Source organism: Columba livia, chromosome 5 (assembly GCF_036013475.1).
Source record: "Columba livia isolate bColLiv1 breed racing homer chromosome 5, bColLiv1.pat.W.v2, whole genome shotgun sequence".
Classification (NCBI taxonomy): domain Eukaryota; kingdom Metazoa; phylum Chordata; class Aves; order Columbiformes; family Columbidae; genus Columba; species Columba livia.
Window position 1 is genome coordinate 36761181 of NC_088606.1, and position 27982 is coordinate 36789162.

Here is a 27982-nt window from a genome sequence, read left to right on the forward strand (position 1 = left end):
CTCCTCAGATTCCCTCATGTCCATGCTACAAATGATAAAAACCCACCAATAAAAGATTAAACTGATGAAATCAAATTTTCTTATCACGTCATTGAGTTGCACTGATTTATATGAAGCTATGCCCTTCATTAATGGTTTGGCTTACCGTGTCCAATATATTTATAAACAAAATTTATAAATACAAAATTTTTCAAGTGAGAGGGTCTGCTGTCATAACCTATGTCTATTGTCAGTATGGATTTCTGCACCAAAGGTACAAAAATCATTGTGAAAGGGTATGTTTTATAGTCTTCAGCTGTAGAATGAGTCTTTTCAGTGGTACGAACTCTCCCACATTCACACCAGAAAGTTGATTGGGCTTCTGGAAGTGGTATTGGGTGCTGTCGAGGGTTAAGATTGCGGGGTGACAACAAAAACCCTGGCAGATGTATTGTTAACCTCCTTCCCCCCACACTTTCCCCTTTTTCCCCTCCTTCTCCCCCTTCCCACTCAGGACAGATGATCGGGAGGGAAAGAAGGACAGAGAGAAGAGAGTTGGAAAAATTAACCATGTTTTACTAATGCTACTAATAAGAATAGAGAAAACATACAAAATATACAAAACCAATCTTGAAAGTCTCAGCAACTGCAGAGCCGGCAACCAAAGTCCTAGATTGGACTCTGCAGCCAATTGGAGCTGGATTCAGTCTCTCACTAGGCCTCAGTTTGCAGGGACGACTAGCAAGGTCCTCTCCTAATGTCGGCCATAAGCAAAAGGGAAAAGGCAAAAAAGGGACGAGATCCTCGTGATCTCCCACTTTTGTATGAAGTATTCACGTGAATGGAATGTTATACACCGTTGGTCAGTTTCTTGGTCACCGGTTTCTCATTGTCCCTCTCGCAAGATGTCCATCCATGCTTATCAATAAGTTTGCATTCCATTGCTAGGTTTACCAAAACATGTGTCTGGTTCTCCAGGAAAATGCAGTTAATATGAAGGCTTTAGCTGACAGGCAAATTCACTAAAAGAGAAACTTGTCTTTAACAAAACCAGGACAGGTGCCAAAAGAGATTACTCCTACTGTGTAACCAGTTTTCGCCTGTTTTTGTGTACGAAGGCATTAATTAAAGAATACTTCTTGGAATCGTTTAATGGTTAGAGGAAGGCACCGCAATTGAAGGCTTTGCTAGGCAGCAGCTTAGGTACACTCAGGGATTGTTTGCAAACCACAGCAAACCGCTTTAACTATCTGTAAAGTACCCTCCCTGTCAGAAAAATGGGTGTAAGAGTATTACCACTTTGCAGGCTTTGTTACTTACAAGCTGTTTGCAGAGACTTAATGATCGGAATAGCTAGCTATTCTTATTGTAGTATGATTTTTGTAAGTGTCTCTTTTCTTCTAGTTTTGGTATGATGTGCTATCCTAGTGATACCCCTGTTTTTCATATGACGTACTGTACTCGCTATTGTTTGAAATCGCCATTAGAACACTTAACAATAACGTTTTCTTTCCAAACTGGATTATATTTTTTCCAACACTGATTTTTTTTCCGTTTCCTTTCCTGTTTATCTAAAGAAGCTGAAGGAAAAGGACACGCTGCATCAAGGCTGATAGGACAAGAATTAGACCTGCTGCATGTGCTGGTTGTGTTCAGGCCTACAGGCACTTCCTTTCTCCTCCTCCAGACCCAGAGCCAGCTCTGCTCCATTCTTTGGGGCGGGCAGGATATTGAGATTTACAAGACCCTTTGAAGCACCAGGAGACCAAGGTTTTTGCACATTTCTTTACAAAGCCTGAGGAAAATAGATACAGGGATTGTGAGGATGGAAAGTTTCATATTCCCCACATTTTCAGGTAGTATGTTTTCCCCGGGAATAACAGAAAAGGAATACGAGGTTTGTGGAGATTTGGTGCTTGGAATTGGTTACAATTTAAAACTTGGTGTGGACTTAATGCAGAGATAAATTCTGAAGTGATTTAGTCCCGCTTCATACACGTTTAGTGCCGCATGGGTATGGACATAATGGGAGAATTTGCCCTCACGGGGTTGCAAACGATTTGTTAACACATGGAAATCCCACCAATTTAATTTAAGTCAGTTTAACAGATTTACTGAAATTTGTGCCACACCCACACCTATTTAAGCTACATTTCAGTAAGTGCTTACACAAGAGTTTGCAATAAAAGTTTAAGTAAATTTGATATAAACTGTACACTTACAGTGTGATTTTCCTGCATAAACAAGAACAAAGTCAAAGCCTATGGACAACCCCCTTCCTCCAGACCCAGCTGGAAGGCGTCACTGAGCCCAGTGACTTACCATGGTCCTCTGTCACCACCTCCAACCACTCAGCCATGGATGGGGTTTGTGTGGACGCTCCCCAATGTGTTTTGGGATGGAGAGTAAAGGTGCATTAGCTCAAACCACTGGTTTAAAGTGATGTGACAAGTCCTGCCTGAAGCACATTGGGGAGAACTCACACCCTGCGACTGCTGGGGAGACATGGCCCTGCGCAGGGGCGCAGATCGAGCAGCGGGAGGGCAGCAGCATCCCAGAATGGGGCAGCTATTTGCGGAGTAAGCATCTGCCCATCGCCTGACTTGCTTACAAGCTAGGTTCCCTTCGACCAGCTTGTTCACACTTTAGCCTTTACTAAAGTATTCAAAGTTGATTTAGTTTAAAAGTCAAGGAGCACCAGCTTCTATCCACTACTGTGCTAATATTCAATCTGTCTTACATCAGGAGATTTGTCCACTGTAAATCATTTCCATTTCCCAGTGTGCGCAGAATATTCAAGGAAGCAGGTTTCAGATCAAAATCCAAAGGGACTCCACTTGCCATTTCTCTTCAGGCTAGTTTACTGTCTGTAATTCTAACTCCGGAACGCCTTTGTACAGCTTCATTTCAGTTTCACTTTCCGTTTGGTTTTGCCATTGCTGACCAAAAGCAGCAGTTTCTTTCCAACTGCTTTCAGTGGAAATAAGTGGGGCAGGGTCAAGTCGCTTCTCTCGTAACCAGGAAAGATCTCTCTTATATATCTGAAAAAGCCGACATTAAGGAATGGACATGTAGAAGAAGTTCACGGGCTAAATTCAGTGGTGATTTGTAAAGTGGAATACGTTGTTTCTTTCTGCGTGTTCCCAGCATTGAATTCCATAGCAGTGTGAACTGCTCAGCCTGCTGTGCTCCTGCTCATGCAGCTCCCAGCCATGTGTTCCCTTCTCTGGCACTGGCACTTTCCTGACCTCAATAGTTGCATGAACTGGCTTAAACTGGCTGAAAAACAATCCTGGAGGATTTTTTTAGGGCACTCAGCTGAGATTGGTTGAAGGTGCCATGGAACTGCATCTTTAGATAATCATTCATCAGTTCTTCTAAGCTTTCCCCTTACATAAGGGAGTGCTGGTTGCTGCTGTTTCCAGGACAGTTTCTGAATGTGGTAACTTGTATTTCATAGTGACTTACAAATGCAGTTCTCCCCACAGCTTGGACCTTCTATAAAGGTGAAGCATTATACATTCTTAAAACCACTTTAAAGGGTCCTAAATTAATTGCTGTATAGGCCGTTTAACATCATGAGGAGTTCCATTTCAGTAGGACAGTGTAAGTCTGCAGACTTACAGTAGGCATTTTGCTCTGAAGATTGACCTACTTCATCTCTAATAGTTACTAACAGTAAACTAGCAGTTAGAAGGTGTTTGCCTTTTGGAAGAAGTCTGAGGCAAGAGCAGAGGTTAGAGCTCTGTTTGCTGTAGCGCATTTCTTTCCCCTCCCAGCAGAGAGCTTTTTGTCATCTTGATTGCTTCTCCATGATGGATCCTTGCTCTGTGTTGACATACAGGATGGCAGAGCAGTGAACACATCCAGGACAGGATCTAGAACTTCCCATTTTCCATCTTTCTGATGAAAGTCAGTGGTACTCCTTGCAGTTGTCAGTGCTCCTCCTGGCAGTTAACTAGCGAAAGACCACAGTCAGGCCTGGAGGCTTCGTCAGCAGTGCCAGCAGAGAGGTCCCAGACTGGACCGCCAGAGCCTATACGCCATTCCCATCCTTAGCCTTCCTCTGCCTGATTCACAGAGAGAAGCTTGTGCTGCTGGTCATCCACCATGTGTGTTTAATTCTTAGAGAGCTCCTGATCTCTGCATTCTTAGGGCTTTTTATTTTTCAGCAACTCTAAACTAATTTGCAGGCAGAACAGAATAAGAAGACTTTGATCAAGCAATCCTGGTTTGGTTTTGCTTTTGCTATGTTTAATCACTGGCAAAAGTAGGGTGATAAGGAATTAGTGGGCAGCCGTGCTTGTGAGCACAGAAGCACATATCACTAAACCAGAAAGGATTTACAACAAAAGTGTTGTAGATGCATGAAAGCCCAGACATTGACCTCCAAGGGAAGCCGACAGGTTATGATCAGTGCAGATACAGACATGGAATTGCCCCTGTTATCCAGGCAGCAGGGAGCATCTGGGTATATCGATGTGTCCTAAGTGATATTTTAAGGAGTTTAAGGTTATTTTGGATGTGTTTGGTCAGTCAGGCATTTGGAATTGCTATCATCTTATTGTTGATGGACAAGCAGAGCCAGTCATACCATGATTGCTGCAGTTGTCTTATAGTTTCCATTATAAAATCTTGTTTTCATCTAATTATAATTTACCATAGCATTTGAGCCAAAAATGCTTATATAAGGGACTTGGGTCTGGATGGATTTGATGGAAAGTTTCTTCAAAGAGTTTGTACTGAGTTAGGAAAAAAGTTGTCTTACAAGTGATTGAAAGCAACTCTCCCTTTCTAATAAGCCATAAGACCTCCATTTTTGAGTGGAGATTGCACATTACTGATGGCTGAATGGGATGTTAGGAGAAAAAAAGGGGAAGAATTTTTATTTTCAAAGGAAAATTTACGCAGATAGTGATATTCTAACTATGCTCCAGCATAAGGTTGAGTCCATTTTCTTTTGAAATTTGTTTTTGCAGCCTTTAGGAACTGTTGGGTCACTGGGAGGCAGTAACAGGGAATGAGAAGTTAAGCTGTATCCCCTGGTTCATGGTGACCCTCTGGGAATCTTGAAGGAATAAGAATGGGAAACAGCAAAAAGTAGAACCACGACCATGATGGGCTGGGAAACTGTTGAAGCAGAAGAGTGTGGGAGTGACAGCCGCACTGAGGTTTAAGATTAGGGTGGGATAAGAAGGAGATTCATGTAGAGAGATATATCTTAAAGGGACTCATCTCCAGACCTTAAATGTGCGCTGAGGTTTTTTAATCTTGCTGTTTCACTCGTACATAGCAGTTGGCTGAAAAGGTACTTGCTTCATTCACCTCTTGCTTTTAGAAAGAATAGTGCAGTTTCTGTTTATGCAAGCAGCCATTATAAAAGTATACATCTCAAATCTAAAGCTATCTGAACCCTAAAATGCCAGCATTTTTCTGTGATGGAGTGTTGGGAGGTCATGCAGTATGACTTTTAAATTAATAAGTGTTTGTCAACAATAAATTAAACCTGGTATTTTGGCTCTAGGATTTTCCTTCTAATACAACTGGAACTCAATAAACTTTGCATAAAACACCATGTATGGCAACAAGTCCAAATGTCTTTTCACTGATGGGCCCATCCTTTGGAAACATTAGGGGCATCTCATTTGTGAATCTTCTGAAAAAAGCAGTTCAGTAGTTCCATCTAGAGCAAGGGGGACTTTTAGTGAACGATAAGGCAAGAATTCGATCTAAATAAAAAATTATATTTTAAAGATCCCTTTGGTAAAATGGTATCTACTTCTTCAGTACAAATGAGTTCATGGTAGGGCCATCTTTTTACTTTTAACATTTTTTTTTCCCTTAAGTTTCTTTAAACTTTTGGAGGACTTGTGCATGTAATTTGAGTTTGACCTATTTCTAGCAATCACAGTCTAGCAATTCTGAAATGCTCTGTTTTGATATTGGCAGCGTTTAAACTCTTCTCATCTTTCCCCTAAAACTGGAAACTATCTCGTGATTTGTGAGGGGCCTGAAATGATAAAATCGTCTTACGAGACTATAAAATTTATCATGAGAGGGAGATCTATTAGCATGTAAAATTTTCTTTGGCTTGATTGCATCTTGAAGTTTACCAGAACATACACAAATAGTTTCTATTATGGTTCTAAGAAGTGTGCAGACCTTGGTTTTGCATGTGGCAGTCTCTCCAAACCACAAGTCACTAAAGAATGTCAGTGTGATGTTTGGCTGGTTAAAGGAGGGCAGCACTCCTAAAGCAGGCTTGTGGTTTTATCCCTGCAGTAAGAAGACTCAAACGTTACAGAGATTATTTTCTTTCACATGTATTATAATTTTTTTTTACACAGTCTGAAGTAGCAGCACCTGTGTAACCTTATTTAACTGCCTTTACACATTTTATTTCCCTTAGCTAATATTCTGCCAATGTGACAAAATTTCCTCTCTTTGAACTGCGGAACACCATGAAAGCTGGTATTTCTCAGCCTTGTCCAATAATGTGAATGTCTTCTACACACCATTCCTTGGGAGCTGTCATTTTACTGATACTGTAAGAACATGACAACTATCAAGCAAGAATAAATCTTACAGGGAAGCTGTTACAACTTGCTAAAAAAAAAAAAAACCAAAAAATGTTGATGCATATAATGATCTATTGTTTGCTTAGCCCTGAGCCTTTCCCAAGCACAGCTCATTACAGATAATTTGCTGCTGCTCTTTGATTGAGGATTTTCTCTCCAGTACAGGTGTAAGGAACGTATATCATAGACTTGAATTCAGTGTTAACAAAAGGAACTTGCAGTTAGGTTTTCTTACCTTTATGCCGACAAAAGTAAAAAATAGTATGTTTTACAACCTTTAAGCCCTTTCCCATCCTCTGAGAATCTGCAGGATGTTCATTTAGTTTTTTGGCTTCTCAGCTCATTTTGTTAATGAGAATGCCAGTGAGGCTGGGGTATTTGAAACCTGCAGGTAGGTTCAGCAAGGATTACAGGGGAGTGAGGCTTGTTACATATTTAATTTCAATTCACTGTGACACTACAGAAAAATTGTGATAATCACAGTTTACACCCCAACCAAGTAATCTTGTCTCCATTCCAGTTTATTTTCCACTCACAAGAATATATCCTTTTCTGTCTCTACGCTGATGGTAGTTCACAGCAAATGATCTGCCATGTGGGTAAGTAGCATTCAGTTCCTCACTTGCTGCTTTCTGCCATCTGGCACAATTGCTTTGCTGTCTGTTACTTCTTATCCAGCCTAGCACAGCTGACTGTCCCTGGAATGGCTCAGAATTGATTTCAAAGAAATGCAGGTCTATGAAAAGGTAGGTGCAAGTTCCTAGCAAGAAGAGGCAATTCATAGCTGAATTGAGTCTTCTTCTGAGTCCAAAAGGCCTGCCTTCTAGTGACCAGGAAGTCTTATTTGTACAGTGAGCAGCCCATTTTTTAGAGCTCTTAGTAACACAGGGAAGGTAATTTGTTAAGACACTAATTTTATTTCCACACTATCACTTTAAACATGAGCCAGCTCTATGTTTTCCTGAGAACCAATGAGGCTTGGGATTTTGTTTTTAATTAAAAACCAGTGAAGGTGGGGTTTGTATTTCCTTTCCTGTAGAATGCATTTGAAGCACCTCTGTCTCCAGCTGGCTATGGGAGCAGAGCCAGCCCATAATGGTTTCAAGCCCAGTGTGTGTATAGGGAAAAGGATTTTCACCTGACCGATGGCTCTGAAAGCATTTGCAGGAATGCCAAAGCTGGTAGCACTGAAGTTGTTTAGAAGAGAAGAGAAAGGAGGTGGGTGTGTTTTCAAAACCTGGCAATTCTTCCCTGTCAAGTGCAGTAAATGGTGCATGAAGGGTCTCATTTCATCTGCTTGTGGGCACTCTGCTCCATGAAACCTCTTGAAGCGGTTGCCAGAGGATGTAGCTGAGATTGGTTGCACTTCCTCGGAGTCCTTTTCCCTGGACCTACAGCCATTCTTTCAGCTGGGCTGTCGAAATTGTTGTTACTGAGGCTATCCAATGGGACTTTGTATGAGTAGGGATGAAAATGAATTGTTCACCCTGACATTGCTTAAGAATGCAAAGCAGTGTGACACTGAAACATCTTCCACAATCTCAGTATGCTTTCCAACTTTACGTAACTTTTACTACTTCCCAGGCGTCATATTGCTCCAGTTTTAATCTGGATTTCTTAGGAAATTCATAGTATCTCTACCTGGTCCATTACACAATAGCCCCATTGTAATTTCCTTAGGTATGATAACAACGTTATTGTCCCAAGTGACTTAATCTTTGCTGTATGGCCTTGTGATCTCGCTGTCATCTTTATAGCACCTCACTAATGAGAATGCTTCCAGCATTATGCTAGAGAGGGGGAAAGGAAACATCTTTCTTTATGAAGGACTATGCTCTCAGTCGTCACATGTGGTTAGGAGTGAGGAGGTCTGTTACATTCAAGGTTCACAGGTTCAAGGAATGGGAAATGGGATAGGGTGTTAGGCAGAATGAGAGATGGCCCCAGCATTGCACTTTGGGGGAGCTGACTTCTTTTTGAGTGGGGAGGAGAAGACATCTTCAGGAGCACTTAAAAGTATGAAAAAGGTAGAACAAATACAGAGACTAGAAAGAGGGGAAGGAGGCTCAGGAAAGAGATGGGGCAGACCTTGCTCATTGGGATGTGTATCTGTAAAAACAGGGCTGAGTATCTGGAAATGTGCTTTTCTGCAGGTTTTCAGGTTCCTGCTTCTCATCAACTCAGAAAGTGTATGCATGGCCTGTTTCATGATAGATTAGTGTTTCCGTGTGGAACCGTAAAGACCAGACATGCTTGAAGATGGGCAGGTGGCAAGAGAAATTATCTGAGCTTTATCAAAAGCCAAAAATCCAGAGAGATAGACGTTTGGTTTCGATTCTGGGCAGATGCTCAGGTCAAGTCTTATTTTATCCTAACCACTTCCCCTACCCTTAGGCGTGATATTTTCAGAGTGAAAGGATGGGCAAAGCCCAGGGAGATTCCAGAGCACGGCTGGTTTTGCAGCTGGCTGGACATGGAATTCATCAGCGACAGAGCAAGACTCGTTCTTCTCCTGCAGACAGAGCGAGGGCTCGGACTCTCACACGCACACAGAAACGCGCACGCACCAGAACAAACCAGTTCTCTCCAGTCTGCTGGGGAGGCTTCAGTTACAGTATCTGAAGCCAGAGATTCCATTTAAGCCATTCGGACCCTGGGCGCTGTAGCCCTGCCTGCCTCCTTCCTCTCTCAGCAAACAGCCAGAAAAATCCTCCCCCTCGCCTCCCTGCCTTCCCAGCACGCACAACACAAAAAGCAAAAACCGACCCAAGCTTGTCTCTGCAGCTGGGACTTATCAGCCAGAACACACGCATGTAGGTCATCCATGGGAACTCGGCAAAGTGTTGGATCAACGCGAGCAGTGAAGGGGGGGTGCAGGGCAGCGGGAGGAGCAGGGCCGGATTCTTTTTTTATCATTATTATTATTATTGTCTGCACTTTTAGAAAGGAAAAGGAAGAAAGATTACAGCAGCTTTTCTATTAAATGAAAAGATTAGCATGCCGTGGATGCTTTGCTGGGGCGTGATGAGATTTGCAGCAGATGAGTTGGTTGCTAGGCAATGCTAATGAAAAGCAGGCTTTCAATACTTCTGTGCTGTGTGGGCCCAAAAGTTATCTAGCCTCCCTCCTGCAGCCCCCCCCGCCCCATCCCATGCAAGCTCCCAAATATTTATAAAATCCTCACCAGGAACAAGAAGAGGCTGGACTGGGCTTTTGACAGCTCACTCTTCCCCAGCTGTCTGGGAGACACACACATATGCACATGTGCATGCACATAACACACAGCTTCGCTGATTTTCTTTTCCTCCTTATAGAGGAGGAGGTAATTGAAAGCAAACCAACAAACTTTTTTTCTTTAAAAAAAAAAAAAAAAAAAAAACGGAGAAAAGTGAGCAGAGGCTCCCAAACCAGCTCAGTCTCCGATTTCAGAGTTCAGTCAGAGTTTAGGCCTTGCATGTGTGCGCCTGTGCGTGTTGGGGGTAGGTATGTGTTTGTTTTCGATTTCTCTCCATGCGTTTTCAAGCTGGGCTCCAGCTCTTCCCCTCCTCCCGTCCTGCTGCAAGCCTCCTTTCGCTTTCAAGGCCTTCCGACACAATGAGCTTATTTTCCCATGTTCCCTTTGAAAGCCGGGGTACGTGCGTGAAACCTGCAGCCTCGGAGGGCCCTTTTAAATACAAGAATTGAATGTTGCTGAAGTTACAGACATGGTTTCTGCTATTTTTACAAATGACCCATGTCTCACTCCCATGCTCAGAAGTATCAGCATTCTTTGGTACCTTACCATCTGTCTCTCTCAACTGTTTTTTAAGTGAATTTAATGTTGGTGTGACAGCCTTGAAGACTGGTGTTTGCAGTTTGTTCCATATTCTCCTTATTGCTCTGGCTGGTGTGCCTCAATCCTAAAGCAAAGTCCTTTCATATCAACAAAAAAGGATATTTCCGTGGTCAGTTCTTTGCTAAAACTGCCAAAGAGGCAGCATTGAAGAAGGTCTAATTCAAAATAATCCAATCAAGTCATTTAGCCTTGTCATGAAAAAGAAACACTTCGAAGTTGCTGAGTTGCCTTGGGCCTCGAGGTTGGGCTTGGGAGCCTGCAGCAGCGCTGCCTTGCTGCACCACCACTGGAGATTCACCCATCCCCTGCCCCAGTGGATCACATTGGATGTGAAGGGCTATAGTCTCTCTTTAATGCCAATGTGTATTTTTCATGAACGCTTTTGGGGAGGTAAGAGGTTAGCATGGATTGGAAACAGAATTTAAAATTACTGTGAAGAGTGAATATGAGTCTCATATGGTGGTCCCATAAAGGTAGTCCAAGTTCAACTATTAACAATCTTGGTTGAGGTCTGCAGAAGCCACTGGCACTTGGCTTAATGAAAAGAAGAGCCTGTGGGGGTTTTTGTGGGATTTTTTTGTTTTGTTTTGTTTTAAAACGTGATGGAGCAGCTCTGTTTTTCCTGGACTCTTTCTCACTGATGCCAGTATGAATTCTTGATCAATAACAAATTCTTCGGGCAGCCAGACTTTGTGGGTCTGCTGCAGTGGTCTCTTTACACCGTATTTCAGATGTCAGAGGCCTATATGTTCTTTTTGTTCCTTTTCTCCTTTTTTCTACCATCAGCACTGTTTTAGTCAGTACTACATGGATAGATGGGATATTAAACCAAGGTCCTGATCGTGTGTGGTCATTAAAAATCTCAAGGCATTCCCTCCAGAAGTTAATCTTTCAATTATCAGTTAGGGGAATTCAATTTTGCTTCCATAAATTCTCCTGCTGTTTCAATTAAATAGGGATGGCCAATTTCTAAATGCTTGGGAATACAGCCAACTGCTGTGCGCAGACTGTGGGATGACTATTCAGGTAACGCTCCATTATTTGATGCAAGAATTTTGGTCCTGCAGGACACGTTACAGGACGTGTTAGGGAGAGTGGTAAGGGCAAATCAACCACATGCCCTTCCTCTTGTCCTTTGTCAGACCAAGCAAAATTCCTGGAGGGTTCCACGTTTTTCAAGCCTGGCTCCAGGCATTCCATGGCTGCACAGACATGCCTGCAAGGTATTGTTGACCATTATAAAGGGAAATGTTTTTTCCACCTTTTTCCTAAGCTGCTGTGTAGTACTGTCTTGGGTGGCCAACTGCTGCTTCTGGCTCCATTTCAGTTATGGATATAGGCATTCGTTTGCCTAGCTTGGTCTTCTTTTCTTGGATGTTTTCTAGAATAAAAAGTGATGGACAAATGCAAAATAGGAGCATCTCTGGAAATATTATTTTATGTTCTATATTCTGAAATCAAAACCCAGCATGTGCCTTTCCTACATGGCTTTGCTCCCATGAGAGCAGTGCCCCAAAAGTCTTGCATATGCACGCACACTGGGGTCACTCTTTGTGCTGCATGCCTTTGTAAGCAACCAGTCAAAGTGCTACAAAAATACTTTGGTTTGTGATATTAAGAGAATTAGGTGATGAATGTAGAACATGGCCAGTTTTCATTCGCATACCACTGGATTTTTCACTTTTACACTAGCAGCTGCCAAATTCTGAGCAGTCAGGTCTTAGCAACATGAGGGTTCATAGGAAACCCATTTGGTGGTCATCTCTGTGCATGCTGTATCTTGTATTCACATACACAAGAATTCATAAAGGAAGTGCTAACCCCTCCAGGAAAAAGGAGACAGACCCTGTGATTTATCTGTATTACTTGCAGGAGACAAAGTTGGGATAAATCTGGTGAAACATATTATGCTGTAGGCTTCAAGGTGTTTGATTTGTTTAAAATGTAGCTGACACATTTCAAGTGTGCAACTGAAAGCATTTCTGATAGCAAACTTTGCTTCATATAAGGCTTGCCTGCGTGCCCACTGGAGTCCGTGGACTTATAAGGGAGTAAGATAGGGTGCATAACAGATTTGGGAGTAAATACTAGCAGATCTATGCAAGCAGAGTGGTATTTGCTGGTCAAGAGACAGCAAAACGTTCTGTTTTTCCCCTATAAGAAATGCTCTGTAGCAGAAATTTGCTTTGCTGGATTTCTGATTCCATGACTGCCACTACCATCCCTACTGGTTGTTTGAAGAAGGTCCTCTGCAGATTCACACACACTCAATTGATCATGAATGAAGCTAAGAGCAGTTATTAATCTTACTGCCTGGTTGCACTCTAAACCCCCTTCTAATCCAGCCTCTGTTCTCCTAGACAATGAATGCAGTGAGATGAAGGCAGGATCAATGCCAGCATGGAGCTGCCCTTTTTAGTAGTTGTCATGGCAGGGTTTTATACATCTGCAACAGTGAGTGGTTCTCAGTGTACTGGGGGGAGAAGGGAGTGAAGATGAATTAAAAGGGTCAGACGTCGTGCTCCTGAAGGGATGGCAGAGTCCCATCCTGACTCTTGGTCTCTGGTGAGTTTTTGGGTTCCTTGTATTTAGTGACTGACCTAACGAGACATTAGAGCCCTACTGCCCTTTGGAGATCCATGAAGAGCTCAACATAAGCTAAGAAAGGGTGCATTGTGTCTTTGATCCACTGGGCAGTATTTCACAGGCTGGCAGATTTAATAAAATCTCAGAGGAACCTCGGTTCAATTTTAAGAGGCTTAACATTGAGTTAAAAGTTCCCTTTACTCCTGCATTGTTGGAGACCATTCCCTTCTTGTGTGCTGCCAGAGGACCTGCAGGGAACTGGGGCTTCATGAGCCCAGATTGGATGTAGGCAGCTGGTTGAGACTGGTTAGAAATCTGCAGGAGGAATAGCGGGATGCAAGAAGCTTCCTAAGCCTTTTTGTGTTTCTCAGTCTTTGAAGTCATCTGGTGCCTCACATGCAATGTGAAAACTTTGCCCCACACCTGAAAGGAAAACCAAGCGACTGATAAGACCTTTTGGTCAGTCGCTTTGAGCTGCATCTAGTACCACTACTTCTGGTAATGATGTTATTTGTACCACTGTCAACATTAAGTAAGGATGACTGGCTCCGCAAGTTCACTTTCAAGAAGTCCTCCTCTGATACAGTGTTTATAAAGATAGCCAGAAAGCAAGTATGAGGGTGGAGAAGATCTTAGAAAGACTGATAAATGAATCATTGGAGCTTCAGACAGTGCCATAGTTTCTTGTTCAAAGCTGCTAATTTAATGAAAAAAAAAAAAGGCAAAAGGTGGAGAAGAAGAGCAGAGAGCCAGGCAGTTTGGAAGAGAGCCACTAGAGCAGCAAGCCTGCTTTGATGTTCAGTGCTGAGGACTGGCAGCATTTGAGCCTGGAGGCAAATCACTACGTTCCATTTTGGGGTGCAGACCTAGAGCAGGTCAAAATCTGAAAGCTGATGAATACTGAAAACTGCAGAGTTTGTTTTTGAACATCTGATCACTTTAACCACTACTGTGCTCACTCCTGTTATTGTTATGGAGGTGCTGGTTGTGGACTGCATGGATAATTTCACAGCAAGAGTTTCAATCTAAGCCATATGTTGACCCTTCAGTCTAACTTTATATAGAAAAACTTGCTTGGAAAATGTTAGCGATTAGTTTAAGGGAGGGGAAGGGTTTTGCTTAGATTTTCAAAAGTGCAGGATAAATATTTTTGAAATCCCAGGCTCTCAAATATTACCCTTTTTTGAGAAATGAAACACAGTTCTAATAGTATTTCAGTCACCACTAACTCTAAAATAGAATCCTTTATAAGCTCAGAAATTCACTGCTAGGTTGCTGCCCACTGCCATGGATAATGCACACTGCTGGAGTTTTGGGTTTGAAATAAAAATGGAATCTCCACCCAAGGACTAGCCGTTAAAATTTTCGTTGTCATTGACTGAAGTTGGGCTTTCTTGGTGGATAAAGGTTTATATACTTCAAGAGGCTTTAACATGACCAGTAATCAAAATTGGCATCTGAAATGATTGGAGATGGGGGAAGGAAGGCTCCAAATCCTGCTTTGTAAGAACTTGCGCTAATTTATGTTTTTCTTGTAATATAGCAGCTGAGGCTCCCCTTTTATTGATCCTTGTAAGATCCAACAGAACTGTTCTCCCTTCCTGCTGGCAGATGCAGATCTTGCAGAGATGAACGAAAGACAACCTCCACAGATATTTTTAAGATAGCTCCTTGAGAGAAGACAGCAGAGGGGAACAAATGCTTTCAGGAAGAAGAAATTGCTGTTTGGAACTGATATGTCTAAGGGCACTGTTGAATATCAAGAGAAAACAAAGAAAATCAAATGAACTATCACAAAGGAAGAAGCAGTCATGTAAAAGGCAAAGATGATTTGTGAGATTTTGCAATAGCCTCCCGAGGGGAGCAAGGCCTTTTGCTTGAGACACTTAAAATTAGACTGGACAAGGCAATGGAAACTCAGTGTACAAGCCCCCTTGGGACAGAGTGGATAAGCCACTGGGTCTCCCTTTGCATGTTCCCTTACTCTTTTGTAACTCTTCCTGTATACTTCCAGTCCAAATCATCATTCGTCTTCCCTGGACACCCATCCTGGCTCTCTGTTCCTCCCCTTTTCCCCTGTAGGAACGGAGCCGTGTTTGATTCATGGTGTCAGTTATCTTCCAAGCTCCGCGCAGATCCCAGGGGTGGGAGCTGGTGGGGCTGATGAGGGCAGGAGTGATCAACTGCAGGCTTTCCTGTTGCTGAGCTTGCTGCAGGCCTGGCCAGTTTTAAAACTTCAACAGATGTTTCTGCTTAGAAACTATTGGCATCTTTATGGACTGTTTTTTCCATTCTTCCCTCCCGGCCCATGTCCCAGCAGCAATGAATTATGTAAGACTACATTCTAGCCTTTTCTTTATTAATATTCCTGTAGATGCATCTCCAAGAAGTGCATCTACAATTCTCTCTCATAGTTTTAGGTGCGTCAGCTTTCTCTTTGGCCAAAACACCCACCTACCCTTAAAAACACTCATATGCCTTTTTATCCTCTTACAGATACAGATGCCAAAAATACAAATACCAGAATCCCAGCTCCTGGCTTCAGTTTCAAGACGGTCTCTCACTGCTCATACTGTGGTCTTAATTGATATGCCTTGTGCTTAAAGGTTAACCCTTTACTATGAGGCTGCCTTTATTTGTCTGTTACTGGTGCTGCTTAACAAAAAGTAATTAATATTAAGTAATGGAAGGAGATTTAGAAACCGCTGCTAGAGCTCAAAACAGCTCCAACAAGCATCATCCCTGCCTGGCTTAGGGGTTTAGCTGACAATTATTAGAAATGAAGGAGTTTCAGACGGTCTTGAGTGGAATAAATGAACTGGGCTGGTTTATTTGCACTGTTGATAAGCACTTGTAATCCCACAAAATAAGCAGTGTAATGCGTGCAGGGCACCTGGTGCAGTCTGAGTAGACTTAACCCTTTTCATTGTACACCAAAACTTCAAAGCTCAAAACTGGCTAGATTAAGTTTCTTAAAAAGACAATGTAAGTAGTAAGTAGTGCAAGACCAAATGCAGATTACTTTAACTGAGGAGACAGAGAAACTTTCTGCATTGGAAAATTTGGCATGGCACCACCAGACTTAATACTTGATTTCAGACATACTGTAGTAGTAGAAATAGCTGTTTCCTTCTTTGGGAACACACTACTAGAAGGACACAGAGTAGTCTTAGCCAGTGTGCCACAGCCAATTGTGGGATTTACATGCAGGCCTATGTCTAGTTCTTACAGCAAAGGGTTGCTGTAAATCCTCTTGATGCACTTAGCAACTGAATTCCCACTGGAAGAAAAGCACATCTTTGCCAATATAATACTCTCATTGTTCACCACCTCAAACTCTTTTTGTGACTGTGCTGCTCTGACAAGGCACAATGTCATTGCAAGTGGTTCTCTTGGCATTTTACCCTTTCATGAATTTAGTGCTGATATAAAGTTGCCAAGTAGATGACTTCCTTTTATTTACAGTATATGTTTAGTTCTCCATTAACAGCCAAGCAAGTTCACATTATCCCACCCAGGTGCCTCTGCACTGGTTTTGCAGAACTGTGAGGGATAAGACTCAGTCCTTTCTTGGCACCTTGTGTGATACTGCCCAGCAAGACAGACAGTGTTCCTGCTGGGTGCGATGTGGCTTTGGATCACTGAGGAGACAAGCTGGATTGGTCACCCAGCCCCAGGAGTTCAGTATTGTCGGTCGGGGCACTGGATGTGGCTCAGCCGGCCCGGGTGACCTGGACTCACAGGAGGGTTCAGCCTCCACTGAAGTTCCTTGTGTTTTCCCTTCTGGAAGTAGAGTGGTGAAGCTCACTTGGTGAAAGCTGAAATATATATGCAGTAGGAGAATGTGAGTCAAACTTTGTCTCAGCTTTTTTCTGTCTATCAGTAGAAAACCGTACTGTAAGGATTGCCAGGTGAGCCAGTCCAGCATCTTTTGTCAGTAATTGCATTTGTGAGAGGCGCTATGGTAGACAGGGATTCTTTTAACGCTTTTTAGTTTTTATTTACTGGAAGATAAGACACTGCTGATGTGAGCAGGTATTTCTCTTGTTTTGAACAGGGAGTGTCAATGCAGTTGTCACTATTTTGTCAACTGATGTAGAGAAGACACAAGCTCTGTGCCCTGGTGTCTTCAGAGAGCCTGACATTGCATAAACATCTTTGGTGTACATCCTCACTGCTGCCTGGTTTTGCTGTTGCTCTTATTTTTAAGGCCTTGTGCTCTACTAGTGAATAGAGCCACACAGCAAAATGGAGAGACAAGATCTGAACTCAAGAATTCCTGTGCTTGCTCCTTTAGACCATGCTGTTTTTCTTAGGAGAGTTTAATTCACTTCAGGATCCAGGAGAGCTACGAGCCAAGTTATGAGCCATTATCCACTAACAAAAATCTGCAATAATAGCAAATGGAGCATGTAAACTGCCTTGCCAGGGAACTTGATGCTCTCTTTTCTCAGAGGTCTCTGTGCTGAAGGTCTCCCCAGATCCATCCCTGTTAAATATGAAATCTTGTAGCTCCCCAGGGCCCATGACTGACCCTCTGGCTCATGGCTTTTTGCCAGTCCTGTTTTGTATGGTTATATTGTTGGCTGATGCTGCATTTTTACAGTTCAGTTTTGTTTCTCGTAGTCTTAGAAGTGGCCATTTTTATTGTCAATAAATACATCTCTTTGCCCAGTACACAGTATTCTCCTGGCAGCTTGGTGCTCACAGACTATAGGGAGCTGTAAACAACACTGTTTATACTTTCTGCTGATACCAGAACATTAGCATATAAATAGGGGGAGATTTAAACAGGCTAAAACAACCCCAGCCTGGCCTATTGGGAAGGGCAGACAAGCTGCTTTTCACTCTCCTTGCCAAGGATGTCAACTTTTCTTTGGGACTATTGCAAGAATGAAGGGCTTAAAGAGATGGGAAGCTTTTATCTGACAAAAGAAAGGTCGATGAGCCTTAGAAATGCAGAAATGGTCTGAATAACAGTCTGCCTGTTGGGATTTCCTTGTGAGCCCTGTTGATGTTAGTGGGGTGGTGTGGAGGGAGGGAAATTACTTAAAAAAAGCCACTGAGCTGTTGCAGAAGAGCTTCCTTTAAAGGGGGACTTACAGTAAGGTGTTAAAAATATGATAATTGCATCTGGAATGAGCGTATCGCTTTAGAAGAAGTTATTTAACTTACCTAAAAAACATATTATGTGACCTTTAGCATTTTTTTAGCTGCACAGTATTTCAGAAACATGGTACAGCCAAATACCAAATCAAATAACCTCCCCTATCTTATCTATCTATTGAATTACTAAAATGCTTCTCACCTTTGGCACCGGTGAGAGATAGGCACGAATGCTGCAGTTACTGTCAAATAGCCTGAGTCCTTTTTTCACACAGCTGAAGTTTGATTTTATTTTTTGGAACAGGATATGTAAAGCAGGGTTAACAGAAGCATAGAGGCATGGGAGAAAAGAGGTTCTCTTTGGAGACCAGAGGTGAAGACAAGGAGAAAGAAAAGCCAAAAATGATATTTCTAGGTGAGAAAGAGGTACTGTGGGAATTTAAAGAAAGCTGTCACATGAAGAGTGGGGGTGAAACTAGGAAACAGAACTATCTGTGCTTTGGACTTGTTGTGGTCTTTGCAGATGTACCTCAGCAGCACTTGGACCTTTGGAGATGCTTCCATTTCAGTGCTGCAGAGCTTTGGGTGGCGCAGCTGCTTGCCTCATTCTCCTTCCCTCTGCTGATACAGGGAATGTTTGCAGTGTTGGTTTTCCTCTTCAGAAACAATTGATATTTTGTGCCAAAATAAGAAAATCCCTTTTTTTTTTTTTTTTGTACCATCACCTTTCTGCTGTTTTGGGGCGGGGGGTGGCGGGGGGAAGTTTCAAAGTTACATTCCCAAAACTGGAAGAAACACTATGATTTGCACAGTGTTTACTAGACAAAATTTGCTGCAGGAGTGTCTTGCATGGCCACAGTAAATGTGGCAGTGAGAGGGGCACATGAAAAAAAGGAGATGGCAACTGAACTGAGTTTTACTCCAGGCCTCTTCCTAGAGTTCTTCATTTGCCACACCTGCGTTTGCTTCTTCCAGTGCCTTGACTCACGGGCCAAAATGAAGTTCAAGTCCTGAAATAACTGGCAGTGGTGGTAAAACACAACTGAAAAGGCACTTTCCAAAACAAACCGTGGCATGCATGCCAGTTTGTGCCTCTGTGGCCAGGAGCTAGCACAAGCAGGAGGGAAACCTGTTCTTTGTGTGGGGTGCAGGTTGCCAGCAGATAAGCCACAGCCTTTGTGGGGCAGGGGTATCTGGTTGCACACTCCTGGGGTGGCTCGGTGAGCAAAGGAGACATTTCTGCACTGCATGTCCCAGAAGGGGAGAGGTGTTAGGAGTCGAGGGCTGCAGAAGACTCCTGTATTTCAGAGAAGACCTTGATCACAGAGCTACCATGTTCTCCCACAGGATTAGTTGCCCTTAGATTAACCTCATTAGCAGTAATTATAAAGTCTGACACATTTTCCTGTCATTGTCTCCCCTGTATCATGCCATAGGATGTCTTCCTCATGCTTCTGTCTTTTTATCTATCTGGTAGATTAGAGCCCAGAGTGTTTTCACTATGTTAAATCTCAAGCTTTTTTCCTCCAATGTAAACCACCCAGTTTTAGCACAGGATACCCTGAAGTGATCAAAGTTTAGTATCTCACTTTTGAAAGGCAAATGTGAGACAAAAAGGACAGCTAGTTATTGTTCAGATAGTAACCTTAATACCACTGGGGATAAAACTGTGCTTTGTCTTTGGCTTGGGATTCCAGTCCCATGAGCTTTTCCCAGTCTTTAGTAAATGTGGGCGTAGCAAAATGCTCTCCATCTTGTGGAATTCCTGGGCCTCTACTGAGAAGGAGACGACTACAGCACCACTGCCCTGGTGGTGTGAGGGAAAGGTTAATAAACTACCAAGGGGCCTGTGTTGAAGACAGGATGGTCAACCAAAGACTGAGCAGGAGAGAGAAGCTCAGAAGTGCATATACAGCTCTCATAATTAGTTTCTTCAAAGGATATGTGTGCCCAAAAGCCAGAGGAAGGATTCTGTTCAAGCCTGGCAAATGTGGAAATTAACCTGAGATGCTTTTTGCTACTGTGGATCTCTAGCACTGGAAGAAGAGTGAAAACAAAAGAGGGATTGTGGTAGTGGGGTGAAGAGAGCTGCTTGACCAGGCAGTCCCCATGCTGGACTTAAACATCCTCTGTATCACAGTGAACATTCTTTCTTCTTGTGTCCGAGATCAAGAATCAGAGGTAAACCAGAGAAAAACTGTAGGCACTAAAAGCCCAGGATGAAGAGATGATGTCTGGAGCTGAGCTGTATCAAATGCTCCCTCCTGCTCCATACACTCAATTTATGTTATATGCAACAAGATAAACTGTAAGTTTGCCCTTCCTCAGTTTGGTTGCCATTTGTAACCTAGGCAGTTCCCAATTGATCTTCCTCAAAAAAAAAAAAAAGGTCGGTAGTCCCTGTTGTATATACTCCTCTCACCAGAGGGCAATGGAGTCAAGTCTCTTAGTAGGGGACTGTCTGGTATCACATAAGTAATGCTCCCTGGGTGCTGAAACCCAAATAACATCACCTGACTCCACAACAGTATTTGAGGAGAAAGGTGGCACTGGGTCAGGGTGACTCCAGCACAACAGGTGGCACACAGATAAGCAGGCTGCCCCAGTTGTCCACAAAACAGCATGGGCATACCAGTGGGAGGACTCTGCAACAGTCACTGCAGGAAGAGCTGGCATTCACACCTACTTTGTGGCATAAACTTATCTGCAGCTCAGTGAATCTGCTTCTGAAGTGGCTTTACTAGCCTGTGTTAATAAGCCAGACGCATTGCAGAAACAATGGGGTTTGGAGGCAAGAAACTTTTAACTCAAAGTGATTGAAGTCAACCTGCAGCACAGCTCAAGTGCAGAAAAGCTGTGATGGGCAGAAGGCCTGCAGAAAGTGAAACGGCAAGAGCTGAGCATGAGCTGCTGCCAGTCCTTGCAGGTTTTTAAAGAGGGATGACCTGAATTGATGGAATCAAATGTGAATGGGAAAGGGTAACTGATGCAAAGAACTCCATTCGTAGTGTCTTTGTTTTTCCATTACTTTTCCTTATCTCTATAGAGCACTGCTATTGCATCTCACAGCAGTAAGCGGCTCAGCCAAGGACTGTCATTTGGTATTCCAGTCTGACCCAGTATTTTACAGGGTGCCAAACAGCCACAGTGTAGATGCCTCAACCCTCCCCCCAACCCCAACACACAGAGAAGCATCTATGCAAAGCCTTACAAAGCCTTTCAAATGCCCTGCAAGTGGGACAAAGATAGGAGGAAATGAGATCTCTTCTCAGATTTCAAGAGTCCGTTTAGAAATTTTACTGTGTGGGTGAACTGGGGTTCTCACCAGCAGGCTTTGGGAAATGAAACTTTTGCTTTTGGCTACTAACTTGACTTCAATCCAGGAGGCCCTTCACAGCTACTGTTTAACATTTGACTGTTGAAGGAGGGTGTATTTGGAGGGTGTTTTGAGGGACAGTGATTCTCTGTGAAGCCCTGTGGCCAGCTTGCAGCTGATTCCCAGCTTGTTCAGACAGGTGGCCCCATTTCTGCTCCAAAAGTGCCGAGGGCAGGACAGGCTATGGGGGATTAGATCCCAGGAGCAACCAGGTGGCGTGCAACCTTGCCACCCATGCTCATACCTCGGCTGTGGTACAGGATTTCAGACTCGGGAGCTCTCAGTCCATCACCATGCGTGAACACAAAGTGTATTTATTTGCTGGGAAGATGGCGGCAGGGCCAGGCTGAGCTCAGGTGCACCCGCTGTGCCTTCCCTCCCTCGCCATGATAAATACCCCGCTCCTTCCCCCACCCTCCTGCCCATTTTCCACAGCAGAGAGCAGACACAAGGGGACCCTTTCATCTTGGCACATCCCCTTGCTGATTAATGTGATGCAATGTTCCCACAACACCACCGCTATGCTGGCCATGTAATTAGGCGGGAGATAATGAATGCTTCAGAGACTATTCAGGCAGCAGCGCCCGCCTCCCGCCAAACAAGCTCCTTTCTCAGCAGTGAAGCCAAGTGGAAGGAGAGGCAGCAGAAATGCCATTGGTGCCGCACTTAATTGTGCAGGAATCGGGGGGCTCTCGCAGCAGAAAAAGGAGTAAGGGCCAGTGTGGGAGAGGTGGGCAAGTGGGTCTGCTCTGGGATCTTGGGGCCAAACTTTTTGTTGTGTCTTTTCATGTGTTTGACCTTGTGGCAGGAGAAGCCTAAAATGTGCACATCTCTGGCTTTGTATGTGTGTGCCTTTTTTGTTTCAAATCATTAGGGAAAGCCATCATTTAATAAGCATAAGAGTCTATATTCTCAGTAACCCAGAGGCAAAGACGTTGGTGCTACTTAGTGGCCTTTGAAATGTGGGAAACACACTGGGGACACAATAGGCTTATTCTCTTTTAGGGGGCTTTACAGTTAAGCTGCCATTGTCTGGCTAACATTAGCAAGAAAGATACTCCCCTTTCTCCCCGACCCCTATGTAGACTCTGAGAAAACAACCAATTGGTTTAAAATGCACTATCCAAATGCCTTCAGATCACTTGAGAATAAAGCCAGCAAGGACCTGAAAGTCTGTCTGATCAGCTGGAAGCCAATGCATCTACTGTCAAAGGTCTTAGCAGAAATTTAGTCCTCTGCTCAAATTGCTTTTTGGAGTTTTTTTATCATTTGTTTGTTGATGCAAAATGTTTTTAAACTTCATACCTGATCATACCATATACTAAATGTAGGCAGTACAGTCTGGTGTAAGCAACTAGTAAAACTCATCATAAATTTACTTTGGTAGTTATAAAAATAAAAAGGGTAACTGAAGCTTTGCACTAGGTGCAAATAGGCGGAAAACATCTGTTGGTAATAGCGATGAAGCAGGGAAGCTCAGTTTGTGTGTGGATTAGGTTAATTTCTGAGCAAAAGGTCACTGGAGGGTGGAATATATCAGAAAGATCAACTTACAAGTTACAAAATAGAACAATTCATATGCGCACTCATATTTAAGCCTGCGTCACTCCAACAAGTTCTAAAGCCATACTGTGCCCTTTTGTAAACAAGTACGTTCCGGGCAGCCTCACTGATCACCCTACTGAATTAAGTGACAGACTCTTTTGTCCATCCCTTCTTGAATGGCAAATGGATGTAAGTTATATTTATTCTTGCTTAAACCCATTTTCTAATCAATTTAGTATATAATATGCACTATGTATTGCTGCTACACATTTTGATTCCGCATCAGATGATATGCGGAAAATTCTTAAGCTTTCCTAGTAGCTACAGTGCCAAAAAAGCCAGATTTCACTGAGAATCTTTTTATGTTGCAAAGTAATAGTAATGTTGTGACCCCCTCGCAAAAAAACAAACAAACAAAAAAAAAAAAAAAAAAAACAAACAAAAAAAAGAATCTGGGAAGGAGAACAACTTTTAGGAAAGAAAATTAGTTCCACTGACATCTCCACAGAGCTCCCCGGTGGTATGCACAGTCATGTGCCTCCATGTCACACAAACACACTGCATTTGTTTGTGCCATACCATCATGTCCCAAAGCAGATGCACGTAGTCCCACTGTAACCCTCAGATCATGTGTCATGTTTCCCCTCCCCCTGTCACATGCACAAACATGACCTACAGGGTTTGTGTGTGAAATGGAGAAGGGAAAGAGATGACACGTGCCCTGAGGGTTATAGTGCTTCTAAAATTGATGGTCAGCATTTTACTGGTGTCAGGGACTCAAAGGTTAAGAGGCAAAAGAACTGATATTGGAACCAAGAAGCCCAGTTCCTACTACCCCAAACTGAGAAAGAACTCTGTACTGAAAGGAGGTTCACATGTTTCCCTTCTGTCTACGTGGTTGCTGGCAAGGAATGCTCCAGCATGAATTTAGGTTAGGGCTTCTCTCAGTAGCTTGATGTCCTTCAGAGGAATGTAAAGTCAGTGTCGGCGTTGATTCTGATTTGTAAACTATATCTACATTGATGAGTGCCATTCCTATAAACTGACCAGGCTGAGGTAGACGTGCTTGATTACCTTACTGACAGCTTGGGGCAGCATCCTGTAGCAGCAAATGTGTTCAACGGGTTTCAAGAGGAATGAACACAAGTACAACTCAGGCAGGATCTATGAGACCAGCTTGCTCTCATAAAGCGGGATATCTCCTTGAGATCTCGTTTTCACCAGTGACTAATCTGATAGCAAAACAAATTGCATCAAACTCCAGCATGCACTGCACATCTGGGATTGGATTTTCCAGTACAAAAGCCATTCAGTCACCATAAGTTCAGTGACATGACCTTTCTCAGGGCAACCCGCAAAGAGATTGGCACTTCTAGAATTATGTGATGTTGACAACATCTGGAGTTCAGTTGTCTCTGGTAAAAAAACAGATGTTTTGCTTCTGCTGGTCACAGATTTCTCCCCATGTGCACTGTTCTAATTTCTGTTTAAAGTTGTATTCAGCCAAGAAATGAACATACATTTGCTTGGAAACTGTCCCAAAGAATCTGCCATCTGAACTTCAGAATGTTTTGCTTCTTTACTTGCCTTTGAGAGCCTCTGAAACCCATCCAGATCCCTAGTTGGGATGGAATTTCTTTTGCATCTTTTCCATCGGCCCAAGTGATGTGAGGACCATCCCAGTGAATCCCTGATACTGTAGTAGCAAGGGACAAGGTAAAAGAACAGGTTGTCTTTGTGTCCTTGCTGCTACTATAATAAGAAAGGGGTAATTCAGCCATCTATGCTCCCAAATTATGCTAAACCTGGACCATATTTTGGTCTCTTGTGGCTGTTGCAGAATAAACCAAAGGAAAAGTTAGGTAAGAAAAATGATGCTAAGTAGCACCAAGGTAACGGAGCCCTTGCTGACCACTTGACTTGTTTTTTCATCACCCATGCTGCAGGTTGTGTAGACTGACAGGCTCCTACAGACAGAATACAGAGTGTTAAGAAGTCAATAAGGTAACCGTTCGTATTCACTTTTCATTCGCTATGCAAGCCCTTTACTCTTAGCGGTTCTGGCAGAGCAAAAGGAGTCAACCAACAGTTTCTGGGCTGTTTCAGCCCAGAATGGCAAGACTGTCACAAGAAATCAAACCAGGAGAAAGGAGCCACAGCCAAAGTGCTTCTGTCCTCCAGCAAACCTCAGCAGCTAGGACAGCCTTTCTGCACAGCTCAGAGCAGGTGTGGGAACACGTGCCATTTGTGCCAGGCATGTAATCCCGGGAATGCTGAAGGATGACAAGCTTGCTGGGAAATGGGAGAGGGAAGGGGGGGCAGCAGGAGGCCTGGCACAGTGCTGCGCGCAGTGCTGACACTGCACACCAGCCCTGGCATTGGGATGGTCCTGGCTCTGCGCTCTCTGCCCTCCCATGCCCAGCGCAATACCAGCCACATGCGAAACTCCTGCTGACTCACAGCCATGGCCTGGAAGTGTCTTGGCTTTGCTGTGTTTAGTTCTCCATGCAGCATAGTGAGGTCATGTTGTTGTACAAAGTCCTCTCTGCTAAGTGTCGCTGTCTGTTGCTGTCTTAACTTTGCATGTGTGCCCATTGCCCAGCTGAAAAGCATATTTCTGGCCTACCTACTACTAGCCTATTCCCAGTAAAAAACTTGCCCACTTCAAAAATTAGTTGGAGTACCCAAGACTAGGAGGAGGTCTGTGGGAAACCAACACAATGGCTGTAGATAAGCAATCAAGTAGGCAGCTCTAGGGAGGGGACAAAAGGGGGAGAAAAGCAAGCCCATAGCCGCCTTCTGTGCTTGCCGGCCACACCAGGAAGCTGTTTTGCCAGTGCTGAGAGCTCAGAGATAAGGGAACACTAAAGAGTTAAAAAGATTTTCAGGGAAGGTGGGCTGGTGAGAGAAGGGGTGAAAGAGGAGGAGCAATCCTCCTGTGCACTTTGTAGAGCAGAGATCAGCAAGCCCAGGGAACCTCAGGCGTATGCATGGGATGCTTATTCTTTTTAGATCTATCTAAATAAAAGAGTTTACCCTAAAATGGGTATATGGTGACAGGATATAACTTGTCATAGCCAACAGAACTGCAAGGTATGACTGAAATTCAGCCTTCATATTCAGCCTAAAATTCAGCCTGATGGCAAGAGAATCTTACAGTCACATTCAGAGACAAGCAGTTGTTTGCTGTGAGTCATTAAGAGATTTGAGAAGGTACCAAAATAGCTCAGACATGCACCTAGATGTGTCACACTTCCTCACATCTTGCTGGTGTCTGGTAGCCAGCCTTTCTCCAGCATAATTTCATCTCATTACCCAAAGATACGCCCCTCATGCGTTTATTTTGTTAATGAAATGCGGGCTCTATTGCATTATCAACTCTGTAGGGGTTGCCAGGACATATAAAAAAAACAACCATAAACTATGTTCATTATTATTGCAGTGTAATGCCAGGTCTAGTACTGCTTCCAGAAAGCAGGAGAGGAAGAACAGAACGTAACACGTCCCTGACCTGTCCAGGGGGACGAAACAGAGAACTTTTATGTTATTTGTTTCTACAGTGACTCAGTCCGTAGTAACTGGGTTAAAGTCCACTTAGAAACGAATAGAACAAAAGGCCTCCTGTTAGTGCTGGACATTTTCCCTCTTCAGATATCACCAGCAGGATTTAAAAAAAAAAAGCCTTCCAGCAGAATGCAGGAAACCACAAGCTTATGGGAATGTAGCAGCACTTTGGAAAGGAAAACACTGCCTCAGACTTTCATCTGCAGAGCTTGCTTTTTTTTTTTCCCCTTATTTTTCCTTACCTTCTTTTCATCTCCTTACAGCTAGAAGCATTTGCCAGATCGACACAGAGCCTGGAGAAAGGCTGGTTGGGAGAGCAGTTAGGTTGCAGGAGGTCATTGCCAGATCCCAGACAGAGAGAAAAAAATTTGGCTTGCGCAGATCGCTGTAGTCTGCGAGGGGGCTCCAGCGCAGAGGGAGAGAACTTCGGTGCAGCTGGAGCTTGCAGCTTCCAGTCCTAGAGCTGCTTGCCAGACTGAGGGCCTCACCGGGGTCAGAACCTGGGATCCTACAGGCTGTATTACAGGGCGGAGAAGGGCATTTTCATTATTTTTATTTGGTATGTCTGATTTTTTTTTTTAACGTAGCTTGAAGACATCTAAGGAACAAATTACATAATGTTCTCTAAGATATAAAAAGTATCCAATATGCTTTCTGCCTCCTAAGTATTTTCATGGCATGCCTGTGTTTTTATTATAAAGCAAACATTTTCTGGCAAGCATTCACTGAATTTCATTAATTTTACTTTCTGCTGTTTCCTAAGGAACATGAACTGACAGTAACAGAAAAAAAACATGTTGAAATTATATTTTGTATATAAGAATGAGCACTTCATTGAATTTTCCAAAACTTCCCTTTCTCCTCTCAAAGAAAACAGCAACCCTAAACCTGAGGAAAATTGCAGCTATGTAAAATGAAAAGCAAAATCGGAGTTAAATGGTAGGTCTTACCATTAGCTTTAGCTGGCTTGTATAAAAGGATATGTTACTTTTTGTTAGGTGAGCTTTATGTTGACCAAGATCAGAGAAACAGCTTGGTGAACAGTGTAATGAGCTGTGTGTTGGGTGTAAGGGAGGAATGGGAATGCGTAGCAAGAGCTGGACCACTTAAATCAACTGTTAGTTTAATTTAGACTGCTGCAGAACCATAATCTCAAGTGGTAAGCGTGTGAGTGGCTTGACCAAGACCGCATAGCACATAAGTAGTTACTTTATTTAGTTGGATGAGTGATTCCATGCTGAGTTATAGAGGTTTGTGTTTTGTGTGTTTGAAATAAACAGGTAAACAGAGTGGACCTTGCCATGCCTATTTCACTCAGAATTGATGACACCATGCAGAAAATTCAGTCTTTAAAACAAATTTCTCTCCTTAATACTAAGTGAACCAGTTGTTTTTAGTAGTTGTTATTGTGAT

At 43.2% G+C, this 27982-nt stretch overlaps 1 protein-coding gene and 1 long non-coding RNA gene across 11 annotated transcripts in view; one reads left to right on the top strand and one right to left on the bottom strand.

Moving 5' to 3' along the window:
• Nucleotides 1–27348, bottom strand: part of LOC135579575 (uncharacterized) — a 64184-nt gene extending 36836 nt beyond the window's left edge. Inside the window, exon 1 of the long non-coding RNA XR_010472958.1 lies at nucleotides 9742–27348. This is a non-coding gene — a long non-coding RNA (uncharacterized LOC135579575). The remainder of the gene's footprint in view (nucleotides 1–9741) is intronic.
• RAD51B (RAD51 paralog B) overlaps nucleotides 1–27982 on the top strand; it is a 441378-nt gene that overhangs the window by 346235 nt on the left and 67161 nt on the right. Inside the window, exon 13 of one of the 10 annotated variants that reach the window (XM_065064378.1) lies at nucleotides 7078–7156. The exons of 8 other annotated variants lie outside the window; for them this stretch is intronic. In XM_065064378.1, coding sequence (XP_064920450.1) covers nucleotides 7078–7124 — 47 coding nt within the window. In that variant the 3' untranslated portion in view covers nucleotides 7125–7156. Of the gene's footprint in view, nucleotides 1–7077; nucleotides 7157–24951; nucleotides 25010–27982 lie in introns of all 10 variants that reach the window. One more of the 10 variants, XM_065064382.1, reaches the window with a different exon arrangement.